This window comes from Aspergillus steynii (assembly GCF_002849105.1).
Source record: "Aspergillus steynii IBT 23096 chromosome Unknown P170scaffold_9, whole genome shotgun sequence".
Classification (NCBI taxonomy): domain Eukaryota; kingdom Fungi; phylum Ascomycota; class Eurotiomycetes; order Eurotiales; family Aspergillaceae; genus Aspergillus; species Aspergillus steynii.
Window position 1 is genome coordinate 830,088 of NW_020194406.1, and position 24,813 is coordinate 854,900.

Here is a 24,813-nt window from a genome sequence, read left to right on the forward strand (position 1 = left end):
TTGCTTCATTGTCGCTGTCGTTTGAAAGGCAGGTCGATATGGCACAAAGTCGGAGTCTTCCCCATTCACTGTCCAGGTAGAGAGAATACTCTGACCGGAAGAACAGAATGATTCAGATTCTGTTCCCATTGGATGTGTATTCCATTTTGACGCGCTGAAAATTGCCAGGAATGCATGGCTGATCTCGCGGACATCTAAGTAGGATCTCGCGTCGACACAAGATGGCCGGCCACTGCCCCAAACCTAGAGAAAACCAATCAATCAATCAACCAATCGAATATTCCATAGCCGTTGCTGCCATCTTGAGTTTTCATACCTGAAAGAAAGCCACGAAACGTCGACAAAACCACCGTCAAGCAAAAAGCCCAACACCACTCCTTGAAGAATGTATTTAACAGTTATTGACCAGGCAATGTGGGTCAATCAATTAGTGATTCGGGAGTTATATCAACCCCGAACACATCCCCCTCAGACCCATGAAACGCTCGCCTCCACCCCATGGATTCCTTGCTCTATCCAACACTCCAAGCCATCGCTATCGCCTCATCTGACCAACTCATGTCATTCTTCTGGATTGGCTCACCAAATCCTCGGGAATCCCCCTTTCTCAGGATTACTCGGTGGCGCGGATACCTTGCATATCGAGAACAAAGAAACGACAATGCGAGACGCAGCCGACCATTTCCCGTGGGTGACGTGGCCTCAGCTATATGGACCAGTTACCCTATTGTTCTGTCAATCTTATTGATGTCTTCGGGGCTGTTATTTAGAAGCGTCGTACACAGTCCATCAATTGGATGCCTGTCTAGGTCTATGTGCTTGTTGTACGACTTATTCTGCGGTTTCGAGCGACGGGTATAAGGATATAGACTTTCTCGTGTATCCATCTAGAGGAAAGCCCCTCAACTCCCCTCAAGTTCAAATAGAGCTATTGATAAACCAGACTGAATACCCGCTAGAGACCATTAAAACATGTCAGACAGCTCTGTCCAGGGATCCGGCGCGCCTATAACACGATATTGAGTTATCAAGACATCCTTGGGCTTTGTCCAGTCCAACCTGTCTTCCTTGGTGCGCACCAATGACAGCCACATCTCCCGTTTGTTCCTCCGTCCTCCCCAGGCAAACAGAGAATGAGCCCACTTTCCGCCAAACTCCTCTCCCCTCTTATTCTTTTCTATGGCCCATTCTACATCGTTAGTACCCTCAAGGTCAAGGTTAATCTCGCCCCACTCCTCTGAAACATTGGTACCGTCTATCACATCGCAAAGCTGGAGCATGTCACAGGTGTCTAAACAGCTTTGAATAAAGACATCCAGCTTGGGATATGGCAACCCTCTGGGACTGCGTATGAAGTTGGAAGGGTCACAGTCAATATGCATGTCGATTGAAGGAACAAGGAAGAAGTAATGATCAATCTCTCTGCTTTTGAACCGGTGGTATGTGTGGATAAGAGAGCAGGGACTGTAATAGGGCCACAGTTTGACTAGGCGATACTGCGTTGCGTGTGGTTCTGACTGTAGTAGCTCTGCTGCCTGACCCACGAGCTCTGTTGGAACGCAGATTTCCCAGTCCTGCGACATGAGACAGATAATATTAGTCTCTGCATGAAAAGATAGGAGATACAGAGCTCCTGAGCGACTTACATCACGAACTCTGCCAGCGCCGTAGAAAACGAGGGCAGCTATACCAACCAGACAGCAAGGGATACCATACTGTTCTAACACCCGAGTAACAGCAAGAGTATCATCCGTGCCATATCCACCATTAGACGCGCATGCACTACTATATGAGGACTCGGTGTCTGAGCAGTCTCGGGATTCATTAATTTTGTCGTCACCATCCGACCCGGCCTGCGAAGTAGTGTCCAGAGAAGACAGGGGATGACGTTTTAGCCAACTCATGATCGCCCCAATAGAAGCGGATCGAAGATGAAAGCCGAATGATGACTTGTTGAATAATAGATAATGGAGTGCCCCTACTTAATTGGAGTGGATTCTCGGGGAAGAGTCCACCCGTACTCGAAGGTCTGCTCAGGGGAATGGACAGAGGTAGTCGATTGGCCTAATTGCACGAGACCCAGGCAGGTAGTAGAACCTAGGAAAACTGTAATATTCTACTAAACGTAGCCCATAGCATGGGTGCTTGAGTGCCTAACTATCAAATATTTGGCCGACGTGGCCACATAATCGGAGGTTCCTCCTTTGACCGGTGTAATCATCTTTCCGCTTCCGATATCAATTTATGCAGGGATGATGGTGTCTCCTTGCCGCTTGGCAATGGCGTGCGTGGGCTATAAAGTTGCCTTTCATCGCTGTTTCAACTACGACTCATTTTTTGCTCTTTTCCTCCCGTTAATAAGATGTAGATGGGGTCGGATACAAACCCAGGAGGCGTAGCAGGTCAGATGGATCTGCGACACAAGAAGTGAGCGGTTTGGCATTGTCAGCTGCAAGTAAGCAGGGCTGTGGCGCTTTGTCCCTGTCTCGCATCCATGGACACGACAGCAGACGGCGGTGTTTGTATGGTGCAGAATGGATTTACTTTTCCGCTTTGTTGTGCGGTCGGCTGACGCCTGTGGGTGGTATGAACTATTTCCTTTGTTTGAATGAACTAGATGGGTATGTACATGTGCGAATGATTTAGTTCTTATTTCCTTCGTCCTGCACTGCGCCCTTTGCTCTTCGGGTCAACCGTCAAGAACATGGTGGGAGAGAGGAGAGAAGATAAGAAAAAAAGGTCAAAAAATGGTGAAGGAAGAAAGTGAAATGAACCATGATAAACCAGATCATGAATCGAAGATGGGCCCGAACGCAGGTACGCCGCTGGATTCTAGTTCATAAACAATCTTCTTGGTTACGAAGGGGTTGCTGATAACGCAGATGGCCTCAGCGTCGAACTCCTGATACAGCTGTCGAATGATGGGCACCATGTCCACGCGACCGGACTGGTTGGTCTCGATGATGACGGGGTTGGGGTCCATTTTGGATACCAGGTTGAGAACCTCCTTGCCATACGTTCGCAGTGGAGCTCGAGTTTGCCACACGACACGAAGGTCGGGGCGGTTGTCATCACCCAGGAACGAGAGGCAGGGACCGATGCCGGAGCCTGTGGTGACGACGACAACTCTCTTGTAGACTCGCATGGCGTACGCAAAGCCATAGATGAGCACTCCTCGCTTCCAGAGGTGAGTGGGTTGTTCTTTGATGCATCCCGAAGTCCAATCCCCGGCTTTGGACACGAGGCAAGAGAAACTTTTTCCATCGGGGTCTGGGAAGGTAGCAAAGCCGTGCCAGTCTCGAAGAGGGTGCTTGGCTAATTGAATACCCTTGCCGAAGGTGGTTGTGGTGTGGTTGAAGTGCAGTCGGACGGCATGGGGTGACAGATACTCTGGCTGCACGGGGACCTTCCTCAGGAAAACCCATGGATGGATAATGGCCACGACAGTGACCACGAGAAACCAAAAGGCCGGCAGCTTGACCAGGAAGATACCGAATGGTACGTTTTCAGCTGCACTGATCTCGTTCACAAAGAGAAGAAGCAGGACCAGGAAGAGTGCGACGATGAGCCACCCGGAGAACCGATGTGTGAGCTCGAAATAATCGTGTTTCTTGAAGCGGAAGCCGGGGTATGCCACGATGATGATCAACAGCAACAAGACCAAGATGACATATGCCACAGCTACCGGAGCGGCTGAGATTGTAGATGTGCCCGTCGGCGGAGCCCAGTATTCCTTGGACATCAACCCCACGAAGCCCGCATACCAGATGAACGAGGCAATCCCGCATCCGCTGTGAACTCCGCCGTAGTGGTATACCTTCGACGCAATTCGACGAATCGCCAGCGGAGCAGTCCTGGGTATCGAGCACACGGTGAAGAAGATGGCATTCACTACCAGGGGCTGACGAGCCAGGCCACAAGCGAGCAGGTTGGCAGCCGTAGCGTTTACCAAAGCCAGGAGCTTTCGGTCTGATACAAAGATGGCAATGAAGACCGCGACGTTGGCCAAGAAGACCAGAGTGAACAGACGACGGTAGATATTGAGGAAATGATAACGGATAGAAGCGAAGCTCTTCTGCTTGTGGTGGACTTGAGCCTCGACATCAAAGGAGGTTTGGACTTGTGGATGCTCTTCCACTTTCTCGGGGATAGTTTTGAAGATGGTGTGGTCTGCATCTGCCAGTGTGGCATCGCTGGACCTAGACGAGCCCAGCGCACACACGGCTGCAGGAGGAACTGAGACGACGCTTTTCTCTGACCACGACATGGTTGCTTGGGTAAGGATATGAGATCGGAGAAAAGGCAGCGAATGAACGATGAGAACCGTGAGACACGGAACAATGAGGTGGAGAGACAAAGCAATGAAAGGATGAAGGCAAGTATGTCTGACTATTTATGGAGATTTGTGAAAGACCATTGATGCGAAACAAAGGAAGTCCCCGTCTCTCGAGGCCGTATAGTAATATACCACAAGGAAGGGCCCGCCTAGTGGACGCAGGACCGACGGTGGAGCAAGGGGAACGAGGCACATCGAGACAAGCGAAAGGAAAGAAAGAGGACGAAGGAAGAGAAGCCTGAGGCTGCATGACGCCATTCACTGTGCCCTCCTCAGGCCGCGCATTTCCCAATGGGGGCAGTTACATCGCCCCGTCGTCCACAGCCCGCGTGTTTTCTCCATCTTCCTCTCTTCTCACCTGAGCCTGACCAAATGCCGCGCTCCATCTCGGTCTTCAATTCCACTTTTCTTTTTAATTTTTCTTTTTCTCTCTCGCAATTTCGATCCTACTCCCCCTCCATCGTCCTCCGAAACAAGACTATTGTACGGGATTCTGTTCCGCCATACTAGTCGGGAAAAAGAGTTTACCAATGAGCACCGCCGGATGGCATGATGTCTTTCTGACTTCGACCCTCAGCTCTCCATCGTCCGCAAACGGAATGGACAGGGAGCCAATGAACGGTGCCACGAGGGGGACAAGGATCCAAGCCCCATCCACTGGCCTACGAGTCTAGCGGTAATGCTGGGCTGAACCGAACGGTCTAGAGAATGCGACGCTTCCCATGCCTTTCCCGTTCAAAGTGGGCAATGCAGCCCGGTCAGGGATCCTGGATCGGCGTGTGCACAAGAACGACTTGAGTAAGACAAGGCGCTCGCCACCCCATGCTCCACCGTCCCAGGATCGTGATAACGAACGATGCGCGCTGATGGGGAGATAATCGGTCCCATCGTGATCCACGAGGTGGGGATGATCGAGAGATTCGCTTGACAGGCTCGGCAAAGCACGATCCAGTCCATGCGATGTACACAGGACTTTTTTCTTTTTACTTTTTTCTTTTTTTTTTCTTCCTTGATTTTTCTGACAATGGGTCGATCCTCGGATTCTACTCGGCTGCTGAAGAAAAGAGGGGTACTGGAGACTTGGTCCGTCATCGGACTCTATCCGGATGATAGGATCCTAGTGATTAGTCGAGGTCAGATACAATGGCATAGTCCAACATACCCACCCTCTATCTTTCCCCCCTTGTCGGTCTTAGCGGGCGGGGTTTGTTAACAAGGGTAAGCCATCCAAGAGGGCCAGAGACGAGGGGACGAGAGAAGGAAGGCTTTGCCTGCACGGCGTTCTGGGATTCGAGTCGAAACGAACAATAAAAAAATAAAAAAAGACGTCAGCCTGGCTTGGACCTTTCGGGTGGATACTTGGCTCCCGCCGGATCGAGCATAACCTACCGATGTCAGTCGAACCTTGGATTGGACTTTGCACACCTTCCAAGAAGTCATTAGCCCCTGGGGCTTGGATCGTTAGTGCGGTTGGGATCACAAGGATGGGAAGGGCAGGGCTCAGCTGCACGGACGAACGGGACCTGGCACAGTCGAGCGGACGACCTGAAGGACGATAGACGAGGTCCTGGACGACAATGACAGGCACCGCACAGTCCAATGAGCGACGGAAGGGTGACAGGGACCAGTCGGGCTGAGGGCTGCCCAATATTGGTTTAAGTTATGGAGACAGGTGATCATGAACCTAGTTCGTCTGCATGACGGGACATGTTCGCCTGCGAGTTGCTTTTTCGACTTGGCCATGAGCGACCCACCGGCTGAGATCTGAACTGCTGCTGTGACTTGACCGACTAGCCGCAAGCGTCTCCATAGCCGGTCGAAGGATCAGCGTCCCGATCTCAGCGGAGACTTGCTGAGTGACGATGTGTCGGGTTTGGGCGCCACGCCCTAACAAATTCCAAATTCCAAATCATTGGGAGCTCTCATCCCAGGTCGAAGGCCCCGGGGACGACCCTGTTTAATTTGACATCGGTTTTGAGATGTCTCCAGCATGACAAAAACCTTTGGTTCCGTTTGGGAGCCTTCCGGTAGGAGGGTATTTATCTCGCGCGAACTTCCCATTGTTTGAAGTTATTTTGTTCCCTTCATTCACTTCCCCTGTACAGGACAATTCACTTCTCTCCCCCACACCCAATTCTCCTTTTCTCTCTCGCGCACCTTCCCATCAATTCTATTTCACTGCCTTCCCTGCCTCTCCATCCTCTCCATACCGCCCTGACCGACCAACTGGACCAAGTTGGCCAAGTTCTGAAAGATGGGTCTCTGGGAATCGTCCTTGGCGGATCCCCAACCGGGTCCTTCCGTATACACCGACTTGTTGTCCTTCGCGTTTCGGGGCCCAGTCCACTACGATCAACAGCGCCCGATCTTTATCGATGCCGAAGACCCCTCGCGTTCTCTCAATGCCGCCCAGTTCAGAGTGCTGGTGCGTACTCTGATTGCCGGTCTCAAGGCCCATCATGTCCAGCGTGGTGATTGTGTCCTGGTCCACCTGGGAAACAATGTAAGTATTTTTTTTTTTCTACACCGAATATGCAACCCCAGTTTTTTTTTGCGGGGATTATACTTTCTTCCTTTTTTTTTAATGTAATTTTTTTTTTCTATTCCGCTTCTCTTCTTCTATGCTGCCCCTCTTTCCCACTTTCTTGATTTCCCTCGCACTGACTCACTCGATCTCTTTTTTTTTTTTTCGTGCAGATCATATACCCCGCCCTCTTTTTCAGCATTATCGGTGCCGGAGGCGTGTTCATGGGCTCGAATGCCCGCAGCCAACCCAAGGAATTAGAGCACATACTGGAGTTGGCCGAACCCAAGTTGATCATCACTTCGCGCGAGGCATTGCCAACTGTCCTTGATGTTTCCGCCAGCCGAGGCATGCTCCCCAGCCAGGTTTGCCTGCTGGACGAGACCGCGCCGGATCACATAACCCAGCTCCTTCTGGCCGGGCCATTGGCTTATGCCGCTGCCGGTGTAGCGTATCTGCCGGGGGGTGGGGATGGCTGTTGTCTGAACTTCGCCCACCTTCTCGGCTACGGCGAGAATGATTGGGTTTCTTTCGATAACGAAGCCATTGCGAAGTCAACGCCGGCCGCCATGTTCTCCACCAGCGGAACCGGGGGTCTTCCCAAGGCTGCCCTGTTGTCGCATCATGCCATTGTGTCGCATCATCTTAGTATCCATTACGACGTGCCCTACCAAGTAACGCGACTCATGTCCCTGCCCATGTTCCACCTCTTTGGGGCACTCTGGACGCACATCTTTCCCATCCGGTGTGGCCAGCCCTTGTTCGTGCTGTCCCGCTTCGACCTGACCCAGTTTGTGGCGGCGGTGTACCAGTATCAGATTACGGAGGCCTACATGGTCCCGGCCATGATTCACACGTTCAACCGGACCCCGCTGCCGGTCGCCGACTACCTGTCGTCATTGCGATACGTCGGAGTGGCCGGCGCCCCCATCGACGGGGGTTCGATGCAGCATTTCCAGGACATGCTCCATGTCGAGGCGCAGGCGTCGCAGCTGTGGGGAATGACCGAGGTCGGCGTGGTGTTCCAGAACCGCTACGGAGACCCGGGAAGTGCCGCAGGGATTGGACGGCAGGTGCCTGGCTACGAGGTGCTTCTCATGGGACGCGATGGCCACCCGGTCTGGGACGAAAACACCCCCGGTGAGCTGTATGTACGTGGCGCCGGGGTGCTCATTGGCTACAAAGGACGCAACGATGCTACCGACGCACAGGGGTGGTTTCGAACGGGCGATGTGGCTTACGTGAACAACGGAAATTATTTTATTGTTGGACGCACAAAGGAGTTGATCAAGGTCCGAGGGTACGTTGGTCTTTTTTTTTCTTTTTCTTTTCTTTTTTTTTTTTTTTCAACCCTCCCCCTGGTCGATTTACCCCTCCATTGATTCCCTTCGGTCAAACAAACAAGAAGGAAAAAATAGCAAACTGACATGCATGTCATAGATGGCAAGTGGCCCCGGCAGAAATAGAGGCAGTGCTGCTGAAACACCCCGGAATCGAAGATGCGGCCGTGACAGGCGTCAATTCTCGAGATGGAAGCACGGAAGTGCCGCGAGCCTTTGTCGTGCGAACGAAAGGGCCGACAGCCAGTCGGTTGACGGCGGAAGAAGTGTATCAGTACGCGCGCCAGCAATTGGCCAGCTACAAGGCGCTAGACGGAGGGATTATCTTTGTGGAGGAGATCCCACGCACCGCCAGCGGGAAGATTCAACGGTTCAAGCTGTCGCAGATGAACACGTACCGAGAGATAGTCACATCCCTGCTAACGCGGTTCAAAGGCGCTAGTCTCCAGACGGTTGGGCTCATGCATCCCGAACGCATTACGGTCTAACATGCCAGGAGAGGGGGCACCAAGCCGATGGCGTCTATTTTAGCGTCTTTTCTTTGCTCTCTGACCCCTTTCCCTCGTGGTTTTCCAAGACTTGGGACGGATTCGGCGTTTAGCATGATTTTTCCGGGGCATGGGTTTCTGAACTTCTGGCGTTGCGCGAAAGGTGTACATTTCTGCATTTGATTCTCACGAATTCCATACATACGACTTCATTTTATTTTATTTTTGTTTCCTCTCACCTCCTGCCCAAATCCTACATGGGATCCATGACATCATGCATGCATCGAGAACCCTGCATCCCGTCTTCCAGCCAGACAGCTGTATGTCATGCTTTCCCTGTCGGCGAGAGACGGGGAAAAGACGGAGAGCTAAGCCCCGTGCCGGGTTTCCGGGATTCCTTGCGTGTCTTTCTGTCTGTCTTTCCCTTCAACGCCTGCCCTGCCTCGATGTAGCAAATCAACCCACCCCAACTGACCTGAAGAATCACTTCCTTTCTCTCCCCTTGGCTGTTGAAGTATCCGACGCGAGGTCGACTGTAGTATGTAAGGGCCGTCAGCAAGCTGGGATTGAAATCCGACTGATAGCCAATCATACTTTTGTTTTTTGAGTTTCTTATCATTAGGTTAGGTAGGCAGCTTAGGTTGGCTGATTGACTTTCTGCTTTGGGTGGATATTGGGTTTAGGTTTAGGTTGATGTGGTTTACTTCAGCGAGCGGAGGATATCGTGAAGCAGAGCTCAGGAATTCGTATTCGGCTGTGTATTAGATAGTTGCCGTTTTGATCCTTGGATGAGATACATTGGGTATCCCTACTTTCGACTTCGTCACGGAGATAATCCGGTTCCTAGCGATAGAAAGAGGGGTGAAGAAAGCCATAACGGTCGGAATGGAAATTTTGTCTTTGCTTTTTCTCATCTTCTTTCTTTCCTACTTGCTAGGTTGCTTGCCTGGACACTTGCTACCTTGCTGCGTTTTCTGTATGTATGTTTCTATTACTAGGTAGGTCTGTGTGTGCATACATACGCAGAGAGAGGGAGGAGGGGAGGAGAGAGAGAGACCAGCCCTACATCAGAAAAGTAGACAAAACACACAGACCCAGAGAAAAAGAAAACACAGCCTGGCAAAGCGAAGCAACGCAAAACGGACCAGGTTCACGACAGGATCCCTACAGCATCCAGGCCGAGTGGGAATTCTATTTGGGGCGGGGAGTCCTAGCTTTTTTCTTTTTTCTTTCTTTCTTTTTTTTTATCCATTTTTAATAGGAAAGAAGATAAATAAAACAAAATAGAATATATGAAAATAAGAATAAAAATCAAAATAAGAAAAAGAAAAGAAAACCTAGAGATTTGCTTGTGATTGGTATCTATGTCCATGGTTACTAGATATAGTGTCCAATGATCTAGAGAATAAATATACTGAGGACGGGATGTACGGGAGTAGATTAATTGATTGATAATTTTCTTTTTCTTCCCTCCTTCCTTTCTGTTTTAGTCCCCAGTCTAGAATCAACGAGAGACACTACTGGGCAAGGAGGTTACATCGAGGGTACTTTACGTAGTTATAGTACGTCTATTATTAATGAGTAATTAATATATTTTTACAGAGTACCTAGGTCTTGGTCTTAGTCTTGGTCTCTCGTTTATTATTATTTTATTTCCCCAACAAAAGACAAGAACACTAAAAGAATCCAGAGTCCAAACCATGATAAAGTTATGGCGATGCCCTAAAAACCCCAACCCGCGACTAAAGAAACTAGTGGACCCAATCAAGGCGCGCATTGATTCATTTGACCAAAGTACCTTTGCGAATCTCATTCATATGATTCTCTGCTCTCAGCACAAGGAAATAGTTCGATCGCTTAGAACCGAGAAAAAGCAAAAAATAGAAGCCAGAGCTGAGGGTGAAGCTGAATGCAAGTGAATGGCTTCCTGTGGCGTAGTCCACTCCAAGTAACAGGTAATTATAGTATGTCGTGCTGAGTGCGTGCACTGCCACTCCTCGAACAGGGAGACACCATGCGAGGATCTCCCGTCAGATGGATCATCGCATTGCCTGATCGGGAAGGTTACACGCCATCAGCTGTCATTATCTCGATGGTTCGTGTTCAGATCGGACGTCCCGCTGGTCGCTCCGGATGGATTCGCCCTACACTTTAGACCGGCTTGGACTTTGGGGCTTTCGTTCCCGCCATCTTTTTTTTTCTTGCCCTCGTGGTCTCAAATTTGGGTTCAGCTCACCGTCATTGTGGTTGTCGCTGTCGCCGACTCTTTTGTCCAAGGTCTGGCACTAAAGGACGACGCTAATTGAGTCGATCGACGATCGCTTTCTGTCATGTTCGGTGTGTCGTGATCATGAGGACTCATCCTAGAAAACCAAAATAAAAGAAATAAAACAGAGAGAGGAAAAAAAGAAGCGATAAAATAAATGAAAGAATACTAATCAAAAAGATCAAAAAAGAGACCCGGGTATGACGCGGACTTGTCCTAATTCCTAGTGTCCAGCCCGTCAACCAGCCGTCGAGCCGTCGAGCCTCACTCAATCCAGTTCCTGTTTCTACTCTCCCCTCTTAATGCTTGTCCGAGACTTTCACGTCACTGGCGTCGATCAGTCAGTCACCCCCTCCATCTTTCCCTCGCTTGTTTTCCCGTCAGGCGGACACACGGAGGAACGAAGGAAGGGCGATCTGCACTCCAACTCAAGGGATTCTGATAGTTAGCAACCAAGAGTCGAAGCAAGCAAGCAAGCAGCAAGCAGCAAGGCACGCAACCTGACCGTTAGGTACAAGCAACCCGAGGCAGGCAGGCATCATGTGACAGGCCCTAGGAGGTTTTGTACCTGTCCTTGAAGTGGGTGGCAAAAGCCTTAGCATAGTAGCTGCAGGCGCAAGTATGCACCGTCGCAACAATCCAGTGAAGGCGTTGTCCCGCAAGGCTATGCTATCATGCGTCGTAGACCCTCGGTCTTTGATCTGGTTTGATAAGGGAAGAGGATGTGCCCGGAAAACGAATAAGATAGAATAGGAAAAGGTCCGATGGGCGCGCACGGTTTGGTTTCCTTCCGTAATCTAATTATGTATGTGTGTATGCGCTATGCCGCATGAACCAGGGTCAAATGCATCCAGTATGCAGGCGAGAGGGGACGACTAGACTAGTCGTTGTAACGGCCCTGGCCAACTCGTGCCGACTGCCGCCACGTCGACAGACAGACAGGGTGGTGTGTAGTGTAGTGCATTGTGCCTTGTCTTGCCAGGGTCGGTGGATTAGTGCCTTTAGTGAGTTCTTGGAGACCCGCGAAAATATAGTGATTCCGGCTGAGTTGTATAGTGTCTTCTGGATATTGCGGATGACTTGGATCTGTTCAGCCGAGGCAGATTTCGAGGTGGAAGGATGTAGGTGGCTTAGGTCTGTTTATCTGTCTATCTATTTGGATTTGGGGGTTTTCGATACCCCCAAGTTGAGGTCTCGAGATAGGTGGTTTTTTTTTTCTTTTTTGCGGTGGTGATGCTGATCGACCTAAGGGAAATTCTATTCCTTCATTGGTATGGAAACCGTTTACATTTCAGGCGAAAGCTGCCGAGTGATAGCTGAGACATCACAAGTCAGGAGAGCTCATAGCTCAATCCAATCAATCCATCCATGACTTGTGAGCACAAGCCATGAGCGGTGCATGTGCATCGGTGCCTGTGCCTGTCGCTTGACGACTGCCATGCTTAAGCGACAGATGCTGTACCACACGGTATAGGTTTGGAGGGAGGAACACCCACCCTTCGTCCTACCTTCCTGCAAAGTGACGATGGGATTTGATCGGGGCCTGAGACAAATGCCGCTGGCAGGAGTCTCGTCACACAGACACCTTCAGATGTACATACACGCACATCCAGGCGAACACGCATGTGTCTTTCCACATGACCCTCGAAAGCAGACCGTGTCTGTCGTGTAAACACTAGAAAGGATCCCGTTGAGTAACCGAACGCCCCATTCGTATGCGTATGCGTATTGATCGCAGGAAAATGGAACTAGCTCCAGCGGATTTCCTTCCCAGCCAGGTCCCTTTGCTCAAGGGTCTTTCATGATGCCGTCCTGGGCCCAGGTCCGCGTTCGCAGAAAGCCGCTCGACCTGCTTGCATTCCATCCAGTCTCGACTCAAATTATGCCGTAGCCCTTCCACCAAATGGCCCAGGCGATCGGACCCAGCGCACCCAAGAGTGCTGCCCCCAGCGGAATCTCCAGAATACTCCAGACCCAGATTGTCCCGATAGCCGGCGCCCGTTTCATCACGGCATAGTAGGCCTCCTCGTTCGTGATGGTCACCAGCTTGACCCCTAGGGCCACGGCGATCGGTAGGAAAATCAACGTGCGCAATGACGGCGGGAAGACCAGACGCCACAGAAACGAGAAGGACCGTTTGTCCGGAGTGAAAGGGAGAAGCGATACTGGCTGACTGGCCCGGGGGTCCGCGCGAACAGCGAACGACACGATATGTCCATGGGCCAAATGGATCAGGAACGTCAGGATCGGGAACGCCACGTAGCCGGAATCTTTAAGAAGATGCTCCATGTTGATACTCTCAGCGTACTGATGGGCGGCGAGGTACGCCAACGTCAGGTGTAGCGTAGTCAGGGGGATCGCGAGAAGGAGCGTATCGATGAACGGTGGGATGGGCGGTGCGTCGTCGGTGTCTTCTTCATCTTCCTCCTCCTCCTCCTCCTTGTCTTCATTATCTTCCACCTCCTCATCGGATTCAATCTCCTGTACACGCGGTGTTGAGTCCAAGCCCGGGTTGGGAATGTTGGCAGTGGGCCCATCGAAATTCGCAATCTTGCCTGACCTCGGATCGATCGTCACAAATCGTGTGCCAGGTTGCGCGCCCTGCTCGCCTGTCCCATCGGGCATCATCATCCCCTGGGCGAGGAGATCTTTTTGTCGCTCGGCAATCAAATCCACCAGGGTCTTGCTCTTCTGTTTCTTCTTAGATTCTCGTGGAGGATGGGCCATGGGGATCGAGGCCGGGTCGAAGGTGTCATCCGCGGAAGACGCCGCGGCGGCTCGTCGTTCTTTGCGATTTCTGGGACCGGTCATTTTGAGGGTCGTGTAGATGGACGGAGATGGGAGGATGGAGGAAATGTGGTCGTTGTCGATGATGTTGTTGTTGGCGTCAGGAGAGTGACAGGTGAAATTGAAAAGCCGATCGTGTCACCGCCGGACTTAAGCCGGGGTTTAGCGCTCTGGGTATTTCTACTGTTGTCCATGAACAACATCAAGGTCTTGACAAAAGAGAATGTTTCCAATGTGTGATTAAAATATGTTAATTTCCGTAATTCACGGGTAAAATTGACTACGACTGTTATAAGACAACACACCGTTGCCCTTTATCAAATCTGAATACAGCACTCAATCACCATCAGCTAACCAGCTTGGTGAAGAGTCGGTCCAGCAACCATAGGTGGGTTGATCGTGCTGAGATTGAACACGGCAATGTGCGGGTTCATGTCCATAATGGCAATAAACATGAGGTCATTGATAGCTAGATCACCAGCATACGCCTGCGAGTCCGGCTGGACAGGGGCTGATGTATGGTGCCAGCAGTGCCCAGGCCCATGAATGAGGCACTCGAACCTCGAATTAGACAGGCATGGGAAAGTAGCCTTCGAATCCGCGGAAGATCATCTGCTGGTGATCTTCGGTAGTGATCGATTGAGCCAGGAGGGTTGTCGCCTCTCGAGAATTCAGATAACCCAGAAAGCTATAAACTCCGAACTCCCCGAAGCGAGTGAGCTTTTGGCAGAAGTCCACGAACTCCTGCACGGTGGTATAGGAATATTTGTAGGTACATTGCTTTGGCGCTAGGATGTTGGTCAACATAGTTACATGTTCAACCTCCTGCTCCCCCATGGATTTCATCAGATAGAGATGTTCCGGTGTCAAGCCGATCGTGCCTTTTGTCTAACTCCGGCAGGGATATATGAACCTGGATCTGCATTTTGGAGCTTCCCGTCACTGGGGCAGGTGGTGGCTGCAGAGGGACCTCTGGACTGGAAATACTTGGTCCAATAAAGGTGGTGTTAAGTGGCTCTATGACGGTGGTTGTTCCATTATATAGTCCATGTGGTAGAGTGATTGGATGGTTGACCACCGGGACCGGTGGATTGACTCAATGAAGATCCTATTGGGAACAGTCAGGCTGATAAACAACAAAGCCAGCAAACCGAGCACCAGCAGACTATCTCAGTGCATCATCAAACAGATGTCTAAGATGAATGTTCCTGGGGTTTCCTGCCAACGGTACAGACAGTACCAACCACGATCTCAAACAGGGCCTTTGGGAGGTTTATACTAATTTCTCCTCAATGCATAATTGGAGCTCATAGATCCTACCTTTGACGCAAGCATCTGATAATCCGAACAGAAGTTGAGCCCGTCTTGTTGGCAACAAGCCTGGGTATTTCAAGCATTCTGTCGGTTGAACCGAACAGCTCCCCATGACATAACGATCGGATATGCGATAAGAAGCTCCAAACATGGGGTTCAGCTGCAGCTTACCTCGATTAAAAGATGTGCATGAGGTCAATGGCTATAAACCACGGTCCATCTTGCATGAATACCATGGTTGGCACCGGCACATATTGCTGCATGCGGTGGTCTATCTTATCAGATCATTGGATCTTGTGGACATCTTGGCGTGAACTGCAGCTATAAGGTTGTTTGACGCTGGTCTATTCAGGTCGGAGTAATAGCTTTCGCAAAGACGCAGATCGTGCACTGTTTTCATATGGAGCTTGGAAACAGTTGGCCAAAGCTTCGGCTGACTCGGGAGCGATGACGTTGATCAAAGCTCGCTTCTTCAATGAACCATTGCGGTTGGATATTAAATCTAGTGGACTTAAAATCTGACAACAGACGCATGGATTCTGTCTTCGTCCCTTGGAAGGGTAGTTGTGGGATGATTGTCGACTGTATTTGATTGACTTCATTGTACTCCTAGTTCTCAGATCTGTTTACTGACATCCCAAGTTCCCCTGAGAACAGCACTTTCCCGAGACTTAAGATGAGTTCATCCAGATATCCGAGAGAAGAAAAGAGACATCTCTGCAGTCTAAGAGGGTCCTGGAGATGTCCAATTCCGATCAACCGTCGGCGCAAGGCCATCTGACAAGGATACTATGGAAATCACCAGATCTTGGCATTTTGGACCGACAATCGAAGTGACGTAAAAGACTCGGCCAAATGCGACAGGCAGAACGAAAAGCATGTCGCACGGAATCTCGAGATGCGACAGGAAGCGATGACAAAGGTTTCATCAGGAGGATCGCCTCAGGATCGTCACTTAATAATCAAGACAAATCACATCACCAGCCCCGCATTTCCTCGCCATCGCCAGCTTCCGATTACTCCTCCATCTCCCCTCTCTGTCCTGTTCCTGGCGAGGTATTTAATCCATTGACATCCCTGATCTTCTGAATCAAATCCCTACACCTCCTGTACAGCGTCAGAGTTTCCTATTCGACCCACCCATCACTTGGCTTTCTATCGTGCCATCTTCCTGCATATACTAGATCTCCATTTCCTCATCTACCGAGCAAATCACCATGTCTCATCTCCACGCCTCCAACCTATTTTCCGTCCAGGGCCAAGTCGCCGTCATCACCGGCGGAGGAAGCGGTAAGTCCTCATCACCCACCCCCAGTAAAACCAATCTAACACCCCCCAAGGCCTCGGCCGCACCATGGCACACACCCTCTCCGCCAACGGGGCCTCCAAAATCTTCATCATCGGCCGGCGACTCGAGTCTCTCCAAGAGACCGCCGCCCAGGCCGAGACCAAGGACACCATCATCCCTGTCCAGGCGGACATCACGTCCAAGGAGTCCCTCGAAGCCGCGTACCAGACGATCGCGGCCCAGACGTCCCACGTAGACCTCCTGATCGCGAACAGCGGGATCGTGGGCGCTCTTGCGCGCCCACCCCCATCCAAGCCAGACGGGACGAGGCCGAGCCTGTCGGAGATCCGCGACGCCCTGTGGTCCATCCCCCCGGAGGACTTCACCAAGACGTTCGACGTCAACGTCACGGGCTCGTACTACACGGTGCTCGCGTTCCTGCCGCTCCTGGAGGCCGCGAATAAGCGCCGCGCGGCACCGCAGAAGAATGTCCTCTCCAGCCCCACGGCGCAGGTCATCATCACGAGCTCCATTGCCGGGTTTAATCGTCTCGTGCCGTTCAGTATCGCGTATAATACGTCCAAGGCGGCGGTGAATCATCTCGTGAAGGTGCTGGCGACGCTGCTGACGCCGTACGATGTGCGCGTGAATGGCATTGCGCCGGGGCTGTATTTGTCGGAGATGTCGGCGCCGAATTTCAAGGGGGATGGGGATAAGGGGATCTCGGATGGGTCGTTTGGACGAGATATAATTCCGTTGTCGAGGGCTGGCGGGGAGGAGGATATTGGCGGCTTGGTTTTGTATATGGCGGGTGCAGCGGGGGGTTATTTGAATGGGAATATCACGGTGACGGATGGGGGTCGGTTGAGTGCGATACCGGCGACTTATTAGATGGGATGGGGCTTTGGTAGTAGAGTACAGAGTTATGACGAGATGCGTTTTTATGTACTAATAGTCAATCGCATAGAAAGGACTTAGACTATAAGACAGGATTCGTATGTACAGTCCTGGTCAATTTTGATAACACTGCTCGCTGAAGAACAAGAACAGAAGACATCATCGTTGCACAGAGGGCAACTCAAATCAGCAAAAGGCTTCGGTTAAATCGTGGCTGTCAGACGTTGCACAAGGTAATCTCCGGCCGTGATACCAGGGTACTTCGCCTGCTGCAGGTCCTCGCCGTACGTTCCGGGAATAGCCTCGATGAACTTGTTCATATTCGGGTTGCAGAAGTACGCGATGCTGTAGCGGTCTGGATACGTGTCTGGGCCTTCCTCGTCCGCTGCCTTGGGAGGCTCGACCACCCGATGTCGAGTGCTCTTGATGGTATCATTGGACCACCGAGCGAGCAGATCTCCGGCGTTGATGACCACCGCGTCCGCGATGGGCGTCACGTCTACAAAGGTCCCCTTGGGACTGCGCGCCTGCAGACCGCCACGACGATCTTGAAACAGAAGCGTGATGGAGCCGTAGTCACTATGCTCTCCGGCGCGGACCTGCAGCGGATTCGCCTTGAACACGTCCTTCGAGACGGACGGATAATGCAACAGTCGGAGCGTATTGTCGCCTTGATCCACATAGGAATCAAAGAAGTGCTCGGGCAGATTCATACCCAGGGCGATGGCGCGCATGACCTCCGTGTGGAGAGTCTTGCACAGGCCACAAAACGACAGCATGGCCTCCTTAAACTTCTTCCCTTCGTCGTCGAGATGATCGGGCCAGCGGTTGGGGAGACCGTCGACGCCCTCGCGGCCGATCTCCATCGTCTCCTTGAGATCCGGGGTTGCGCGCAATTTGTCACTGTCCGCGTCGGGATCGTCGGGCAGGGTTAGCTTCTCTTGTCCCGTCTTCACGTAACCACGGTTCGCCTGTGGGGTAGTCCAGCACAGACCGTCCTTCTGCTCCTGGGGTCGCGCGAAGAAGCGCGCGGACGAGCCAAAGACCCCGGATACCACGGAGGGCGGGATGCCGTGGTCCTTGAGGTAGAGGAAGCCCGAGGATTTGAAGGCCTCTACGACGGACACGGCGACGGCGTGCTTATCGGCGGGAGTGCCGTTCAGAAAGGGAGCGAAGTCAATGATCTACAGCCGGACTTGGTCAGGCCTGGATGGCAGGATGGACGTCTTCGTGAAAGAAACATGCCAGTGCAGTTCGGAGGATAGTTTGGCCATGGTATGAGAATACGGATTCTACTCACAGGGATAACCAGACCATCTTTCTCGACAGCAGTAGAGGCCGGATGGCACTGCTGCCGGGGCAAATTGCCTTCCATCGTGTAGTCCAGATGCGATGCAAGGCAGTGTCAGTGCTGTATACGAGAGAAGAGCTCTTAGACAGATGAAAGGGCACTCTCGACAGATAAATAGGAGTGAAATCGAGGAGTGACAAGATGAAAGAAAAGATCCGAGCGAACAGACTTCGTCTTCCTCGTGACGGCAAATCTAATCGGGCGGATCTGCCAAATCGGGCTTATCTGGCGGCGCCTGAGGTTCCACGAGGCGATAGCTTATCTGGATTTAGATCGATAGCAGATAATCACACTGATGGCCTGATTGTCTGTCTGGTTATCTGGCAGATTGTCTGATTGCCGATAGTGGGAGGGGTGATAGCACTGATTGTTGTCTCCCTTGCATGCCATCGAGTACCCCTCAGTATGCAACCTCAACTAGGGTCCAGAAACCCCGCATTCGACTGATTGGCATCCATCCGTGGTTTCTTCTGTTCAGTTCCCTTGTTTTCATTTCTCCAATATTTCATTCTTCCCCCTTCACATTGTTCTTGCTTCCCTCAATTCACTCCCCAAAACAATCACCATGTCTCTCGTGGTGGATATCCACACCCATGTCTACCCCCCAGCCTACATGGAGATGCTGCGGGGACGCAACACAGTCCCCTACGTGCACGACCCTGCCGGCAGCGCAGACCCGCGCTTGATCATTCTCTCTTCGGACGATGACCCCTCGATTCCTCTCGACGAGCGAGGTCGCCCCGTCGATGCATCCTACTGGGACATCAACGTGAAGCTGGACTTCATGCGTCGTCACGGAATCAACACCAGCGTGATCTCTCTCGCCAACCCGTGGCTCGATTTCCTGGAACCCGCAGAGGCAAAGACCTGGTCCGAACGCATCAACGATAACCTCGAAGACACCTGCGCCAAAGTGAACGACGCCGCCGACCCGGAGAAGACCCTAGCGCTGCACGAGAAACACACCCTGTTTGCGTTCGGCGCCTTGCCGCTGAGTGCCCCCAGCTCCGATATCGTGGTGGATGAGATCAAGCGGTTGAAAACACTGCCGCATCTGCGCGGAGTCATCATGGGGACGTCGGGACTGGGGAAGGGGCTGGACGATGCGAGTCTGGACCCCGTGTGGGGGGCGTTGGAAGAGACCAGGTCGTTGATGTTTCTACACCCCCACTACGGACTGCCTGATGAGGCATTTGGGGGCACGGATGCCATGAATCGCTACGGGCATGTTCTGCCGCTGGCATTGGGGTTCCCGCTGGAGACGACCATCGCGGTGACGCGGATGTTCCTGGCGGGTGTGTTCGATCGCTTCCCTGGGCTGCAGATCCTGCTGGCGCATTCGGGAGGTACGCTGCCGTTTTTGGCGGGTCGCATCGAGAGCTGCATTCATCATGAGCGCAAGTTTATTGCGAATGGTGGCGATGTGCCCGGTCCGCAGCGCAGTGTCTGGGATGTCCTGAAGACGAACATCTATTTGGATGCTGTCGTGTATGGCGAGGCTGGTTTGCAGGCGGCAGTGGAGGCGTCTGGTACTGATCGGCTGCTTTTCGGTACGCTGCGCTTCAACTATGGGTTAATATTGTGCTGACTGATTATCAGGTACCGATCATCCGTTCTTCCCTCCTCTAGATAACAAGGAGGGGCAATGGCCGAGTGTGACGACCAATTACAAGGCGATCAACGCTACATTCGACGAGAATACCGATAAGGTGGCAGGGGTTTTGGGTGGAAATGCGGCTCGCATTCTCAATTTGAAGTGATGCATAGATGAATAACATATAGCGATGCTTCTATCAATAGAAGCTAGACACAAAGATTTTGGAAGTCGGTATACCTGCGTTATAGAGTCATGTGTGAGTTGTTTCAAGAAGTATACAGGAGGTAGTCAATGAAAGTAAGGTGGCCATCTGCCCTAGACAGCCTTTTTCTCAAGCATTTCCCAGCCGAGTAGTCTCCAAGTCTCTTGTATAAACCAGTCGGAAGTATCCTTCTCTGAAACAGGAGAATTGCTCAGTAACCTATCAAGATCCTTCTGGTCAGGCTGAGATAGGGTCTGTAGAGCGTTTTTCCATTGAGGGCTTTCTCCAAAAACTGCCTGTAAGAGAGTGCTCTGCAGTTTCTTCTTGATCTTCTTTGTAAATATACCATTTTCGCCGTCTTTCTGAGAAGCTGATGTCGAGCTCGAGCTTCTGAAAGAATCCACCACAGCTAAAGCCCGTTCTAGAAGCCAGATAACATGCCTGGCTTCCATTTTCGCTGCGCATTGTGCCTGATCATTCAAATCAAATCCATCTAAGCCCGCGGGGATCGGGAGCTTCCCAGGATCTGCATAAAGGTCAGGTCGCAATTGTAGATCTTGGAAAGCGAACAAGCTCAATAACTTTCCTACTCGACTCAGTAAAACAAATAGAAAGCCTTCGAGTAGGTTTTGATGCCCTGCGCAGGCAGCATCAAGGGAAGCCACCATGCTGTTCAGAAGGAAAGCAATTTGTGTCGCCAATTCATTGTCGAGACTCGACTCTGTGCCAGTAGATCCGCCTGGTACGGACCGTTTCGATTTTGCACCTTGCTTCGGCTTGGACTTCTTGCCTCTTGCGGTCGTGTCGTTTGGCGTTTGGTCAGTTTTAGCCTTGCATTCTTCTTCCAAAGCGTTCAAGGTGGACTCGTATAGCACAACTATGTGGTAAACGGTCATACCAGTCTCTGGTGTTGACCCCGCCAGCTTTTTCAGGGCCTGGCAGAGAAGCTGGAAAGCGCAGTCAACGCTATGTAAGGTCGCAGGTATGTCAGGCTGTTTTGTCTGTGGTGGAACTTTCTTCGAACGACCACCGGCAGTAGTCATTCTTGTCTGGCCACTGAGGCTGCCCATCTCTTTGGCCAGCGTCTTGCAGAGAACCACTGCACATCGAGAGATCTCCACATTACTAGGTCGTTTTTGCAAGGTCTTCTGGAGCGCATAGAACTGTCTCATGAATGGCGCGGAGACTAGAATTGTCAGTCATCAACACAGATCAATAAGACAATTATACTAACCTTCTTCGACATACTCAAACTGTCCACCTACACCACCAATCGCGGAACTAGACTCCAAAGCCCTAACATCCCCAGCATTGACCTGCGTCTTAGCCCGTTTGCGTGCCCCGACAGGATTCTTCCCAGCGGGTGTCTTCCGTTTCGACGCTCCCTCGTCCTTTCCAGAATTTGGCTCTTGACACTGTGCCTTAGCAGCAAGAGCTTCGTTGCGACGTTCCAATTCGAAAATGCGATCTAGGAGTTTGCTCTGCTCTGCCTCGGACTTTTCGTACGCTTTCTGCCAGAACGAGACGCTGTCGAAGAATCTTTCCTGGGGGTAGGAGTGTGCGTTTTCTTTGATGGACTTGATGTTTTGTCTGATTTGCATGATATATTCTGTATTTTGATGAGGTTGGCAGATGGTTTCATTGTGACTGGGATATGGGCCACTTACCTTTGATGTCTTGACCGGCGGGTTTATGCTTGACTATTGCCATTGCTAGAGCGATTTGGGCTGGGGATGGGAGCGGCGTATGATCCATTATTGGTTTCTGGATGGTTCGAGGCAGAGGGGGTATATAGTATATTGGGCAAGGTGATGCTGGGTTGCAAAGGACTCGTCCTGGACTTTTGCAAAGATAATCCGGGAAGACCACGTGCCTCCTCGACGACATGTCTGCTTTTCATTGTACAATGAGCTATCAAGGAGATGAATAGGCTGAGTCGAAGACTTTTATGGCGCTGTTGCTAGCTCTTTATATGTTCTATATGCGCATGATGTCTTTCTGTCGAGCAAAGACCCTTGAGGTCACTGTAGGTTATTATCTCAAGCCGACATACGTCAAAACTTGGGCCCCTCGCTGAAAAGGAATGCCAACACTTGACTACATGTCAAAGCTATTGATTTCAAAAGTCTGGTCTATCGTAATGACCATCGACACGCAAGAGAGGCAAAGTATGCGACATCAGATCCTATTCCCAAAGGTCTCGAAACCATGGTGGGGAGCATCTTTGGCCAGAAAATACCTATTTAATCGAAGATAGGATATGACAATAGAGCTCAATTTTATCAAATCTGACCGTGTAAAGAAGAGTAAGCCATCATCGAATTGTAGCTATCTTGAGTGATTGATTAACAATGGCAAGGCCAGTCTGTAGCTTGTTGGCGTAGCTGCAGGAAGCTGGATCTGTTCGAAAAAGCGGCATGAATATCGAATATCTAGATAGGCTACAATTCTGAGCAGTCAAGAGCACACAGGAATGATAGATAGCTCTATGTGGACGACTTTGATGGGTCATGGGCAGACAGGGTTGTCCAGGACTAGGTAGGCATATTTGCTCCAATAAGAAGGGGGAAAATTGAATGAAAATCGGAATAAAAAGTGACACCTCAAAGAATTCCTCGCATTGCGAAAAATCCACTTAAAGATAATCGACCTTGGATAATGCGTCGAGATGAAGAATGCGATATCAAACCCGTGGTTGAAAAAGGGAAGCGGAGCCGATCCCGCGGCCGTCGATGACTTCCGCCACAGCCAAAGCTACTTTTCTTTTCCTCTGACAACCACCGCAGCCCAATACGGCCAGGGCGAACAACTTTCCCCTCTCGTTTTCACATTAAAGAATCTCATTTCTCACCCTCTTCAACCGTCTAAACACCTCACATCTTCCTCAACCCACCTCACCTCACCGACTAGCCCGCAACCTCGATCTCAACCTCAACCTCCACCCTCGCATCGCAACCCCAAAAGAACCACCACAATGGCCTCAACCGACGACCTCAAGACCCACGCGGCCTCAACGCAAGATTTCTACGCCCTCCTCGACATCTCGCCCGCCGCAGCGGAGACAGAAATCCGACGCGCCTACCGGCGAACCGCACTAAAATACCACCCGGACAAGATCGCGAACCCGACGCCCGCGGACATCGACAAGTTCCATCTCCTCCAGATCGCGTACGATGTGCTCTCGGAGCCGTCGATCCGGCAACTCTACGACAATGCGCGGGAGGCGCGGCAGCGCAAGCAGCGCGAGCGGGACATGATGGATGCCGCGAAGAGGAAGATGAGGGAGGATTTGGAGGCGAGGGAGCGCGCGGGGGCTGCGGGGCCAGGTGGGCAGAGGGGCGTGAAGAGGTCGTTTGGGATGGCGGGGTCGAGTGTGGATGACGATGCGGAGGAGAAGTTGCAGCGCGAGATTGATCGGATTGCGGAGGATGGGAGACGGAGGAGACGCGAAATGGAGGAGAAGCTGAAAAGGGAGGCGGAGGATGAGGAGAGGGTTATAAAGGAGGAAGAGGAGGCTGCGCAGCGGAAGGATGAGGGGAGCAGTGAACGCGTCGATCGGTCAAAGGAGGGCGGCGCAAATGTGCCGGAGCTGGAGCGAGGGGTGAAGGTGCGCTGGGTGCGTGAGGGTCGAGGTCTAGAGCTGGATCAAGAGGGCTTGACGTCGCTGTTCGCTCCGTTCGGCAGGATCGAGAATGTCCTCATGCTCAAGGACAAGCGACAGCGTCTGGGGGAGAAGCGGGAGAAGAAGACTGTCGCAACGGGGGTGGTGATTTTCGCGTCGATTGTCAGCGCGCATGCGGCCGTGCTGGACAGCGAGAAGAAGAGACGTCACGGTGTCGGCCAGCCTGATAGCGTCTGGAGCTTCATTGACTCGGTCAACTGGGCCTCTGGCAACGCGCCAGATCTAGGCACGAGCGAGAGTCGCACTGCCTCTGACGCAAACCAAAATGGAGCGCCTCCATCTTCTAAACCGACATCTTCAAATGCGCCTCCCAAACCCAGCTTCAGTTTCGCAGGCCTCAACACCAATAGCGCCGGAAAGAAGCCCGGCGTACCGTCATTTTCCTCCTTCCCTGGTAAGGCAGCAGCAAACTCAGCGAAGCCAGCCTCCGATCCCAATCCTGCAACTAACGGGCAAAATACTCCGAGCTTCGAAGAAGTGACGTTGATGCGGTTGAAGACGGCGCAACGGGAGAAGGAGCGAAAGGCACTTGAGGAGCAGCTCAGAAAAGAGGATGAAGAGGCCGATGCAGCAGAGGCAGCGGCTGCCGCAGGTCAGAGGTGATTGAAACCATCACCTTTGACGTGTAAAACGGTTGGACTCGAGTCCAAAGCTTGGATTTAACCATCCGGCGTTACTTCCTGACATTTGTATAAGATAACCACTATTAGAATATATGATACCCATGAAATTCATTGTCTG

At 51.6% G+C, this 24,813-nt stretch overlaps 11 protein-coding genes across 11 annotated transcripts; 5 read left to right on the top strand and 6 right to left on the bottom strand.

Annotated features, from left to right (window-relative positions):
- Nucleotides 1–965: 965 nt before the first annotated feature.
- Nucleotides 966–1,904, bottom strand: P170DRAFT_458971 (uncharacterized protein; the record flags this gene model as incomplete). The annotated part of the gene is made up of 2 exons (XM_024851831.1): nt 966–1,574; nt 1,647–1,904. 2 exons carry the CDS (start codon nt 1,902–1,904, stop codon nt 966–968), a joined length of 867 nt encoding a protein of 288 aa, XP_024699677.1.
- Nucleotides 1,905–2,584: 680 nt separating this feature from the next.
- Nucleotides 2,585–4,887, bottom strand: P170DRAFT_513579 (integral membrane protein TmpA; the record flags this gene model as incomplete). Its single annotated transcript, XM_024855125.1, has 2 exons — nt 2,585–4,199; nt 4,865–4,887. 2 exons carry the CDS (start codon nt 4,885–4,887, stop codon nt 2,789–2,791), a joined length of 1,434 nt encoding a protein of 477 aa, XP_024699678.1. The 3' UTR covers nt 2,585–2,788.
- Nucleotides 4,888–6,590: 1,703 nt separating this feature from the next.
- afeA (adenylate-forming enzyme AfeA) lies at nt 6,591–8,688 on the top strand (the record flags this gene model as incomplete). Its single annotated transcript, XM_024844832.1, has 3 exons — nt 6,591–6,839; nt 7,034–8,160; nt 8,301–8,688. 3 exons carry the CDS (start codon nt 6,591–6,593, stop codon nt 8,686–8,688), a joined length of 1,764 nt encoding a protein of 587 aa, XP_024699679.1.
- Nucleotides 8,689–9,483: 795 nt separating this feature from the next.
- Nucleotides 9,484–9,986, top strand: P170DRAFT_285767 (uncharacterized protein). The gene has a single exon (XM_024843203.1). It carries the CDS (start codon nt 9,671–9,673, stop codon nt 9,944–9,946), a length of 276 nt encoding a protein of 91 aa, XP_024699680.1. The 5' UTR covers nt 9,484–9,670; the 3' UTR covers nt 9,947–9,986.
- A 2,718-nt stretch (nt 9,987–12,704) lies between these two features.
- On the bottom strand, nt 12,705–13,933 carry P170DRAFT_285832 (uncharacterized protein). Its single transcript, XM_024843204.1, has one exon. The coding sequence runs from the start codon at nt 13,763–13,765 to the stop codon at nt 12,830–12,832; it is 936 nt and encodes a 311-aa protein (XP_024699681.1). The 5' UTR covers nt 13,766–13,933; the 3' UTR covers nt 12,705–12,829.
- A 158-nt stretch (nt 13,934–14,091) lies between these two features.
- P170DRAFT_480145 (uncharacterized protein) lies at nt 14,092–14,548 on the bottom strand (the record flags this gene model as incomplete). Its single annotated transcript, XM_024853756.1, has 2 exons — nt 14,092–14,241; nt 14,315–14,548. The coding sequence occupies 2 exons, from the start codon at nt 14,546–14,548 to the stop codon at nt 14,092–14,094; spliced, it is 384 nt and encodes a 127-aa protein (XP_024699682.1).
- Nucleotides 14,549–16,001: 1,453 nt separating this feature from the next.
- P170DRAFT_392612 (SDR family NAD(P)-dependent oxidoreductase) lies at nt 16,002–17,318 on the top strand. The gene is made up of 2 exons (XM_024845984.1): nt 16,002–16,345; nt 16,396–17,318. Exons 1-2 carry the CDS (start codon nt 16,273–16,275, stop codon nt 17,232–17,234), a joined length of 912 nt encoding a protein of 303 aa, XP_024699683.1. The 5' UTR covers nt 16,002–16,272; the 3' UTR covers nt 17,235–17,318.
- P170DRAFT_468082 (isopenicillin N synthase family dioxygenase) lies at nt 17,279–18,615 on the bottom strand (the record flags this gene model as incomplete). The annotated part of the gene is made up of 2 exons (XM_024852527.1): nt 17,279–18,424; nt 18,541–18,615. 2 exons carry the CDS (start codon nt 18,613–18,615, stop codon nt 17,444–17,446), a joined length of 1,056 nt encoding a protein of 351 aa, XP_024699684.1. The 3' UTR covers nt 17,279–17,443.
- A 274-nt stretch (nt 18,616–18,889) lies between these two features.
- Nucleotides 18,890–20,503, top strand: P170DRAFT_416989 (amidohydrolase family protein). Its single transcript, XM_024847154.1, has 2 exons — nt 18,890–20,141; nt 20,191–20,503. The coding sequence occupies exons 1-2, from the start codon at nt 19,157–19,159 to the stop codon at nt 20,349–20,351; spliced, it is 1,146 nt and encodes a 381-aa protein (XP_024699685.1). The 5' UTR covers nt 18,890–19,156; the 3' UTR covers nt 20,352–20,503.
- P170DRAFT_503100 (uncharacterized protein) lies at nt 20,342–22,145 on the bottom strand (the record flags this gene model as incomplete). Its single annotated transcript, XM_024854193.1, has 3 exons — nt 20,342–21,576; nt 21,625–21,999; nt 22,058–22,145. The coding sequence occupies 3 exons, from the start codon at nt 22,143–22,145 to the stop codon at nt 20,504–20,506; spliced, it is 1,536 nt and encodes a 511-aa protein (XP_024699686.1). The 3' UTR covers nt 20,342–20,503.
- A 1,028-nt stretch (nt 22,146–23,173) lies between these two features.
- On the top strand, nt 23,174–24,813 carry P170DRAFT_440688 (putative cell cycle control protein (Cwf23)). Its single transcript, XM_024850135.1, has one exon. The coding sequence runs from the start codon at nt 23,365–23,367 to the stop codon at nt 24,673–24,675; it is 1,311 nt and encodes a 436-aa protein (XP_024699687.1). The 5' UTR covers nt 23,174–23,364; the 3' UTR covers nt 24,676–24,813.

What these genes read in the sequence shown, in the direction of transcription:
- P170DRAFT_285832 (XM_024843204.1), bottom strand. Translation starts at nt 13,765, where the DNA reads ATGACCGGTCCCAGAAATCGCAAAGAACGACGAGCCGCCGCGGCGTCT.
- P170DRAFT_440688 (XM_024850135.1), top strand. Translation starts at nt 23,365, where the DNA reads ATGGCCTCAACCGACGACCTCAAGACCCACGCGGCCTCAACGCAAGAT.
- P170DRAFT_416989 (XM_024847154.1), top strand. Translation starts at nt 19,157, where the DNA reads ATGTCTCTCGTGGTGGATATCCACACCCATGTCTACCCCCCAGCCTAC. An exon ending in TACTGATCGGCTGCTTTTCG is followed by an intron (nt 20,142 to 20,190) that starts GTACGCTGCGCT and finishes ACTGATTATCAG; the next exon opens with GTACCGATCATCCGTTCTTC.
- P170DRAFT_392612 (XM_024845984.1), top strand. Translation starts at nt 16,273, where the DNA reads ATGTCTCATCTCCACGCCTCCAACCTATTTTCCGTCCAGGGCCAAGTC. An exon ending in CATCACCGGCGGAGGAAGCG is followed by an intron (nt 16,346 to 16,395) that starts GTAAGTCCTCAT and finishes ACACCCCCCAAG; the next exon opens with GCCTCGGCCGCACCATGGCA.
- P170DRAFT_285767 (XM_024843203.1), top strand. Translation starts at nt 9,671, where the DNA reads ATGTTTCTATTACTAGGTAGGTCTGTGTGTGCATACATACGCAGAGAG.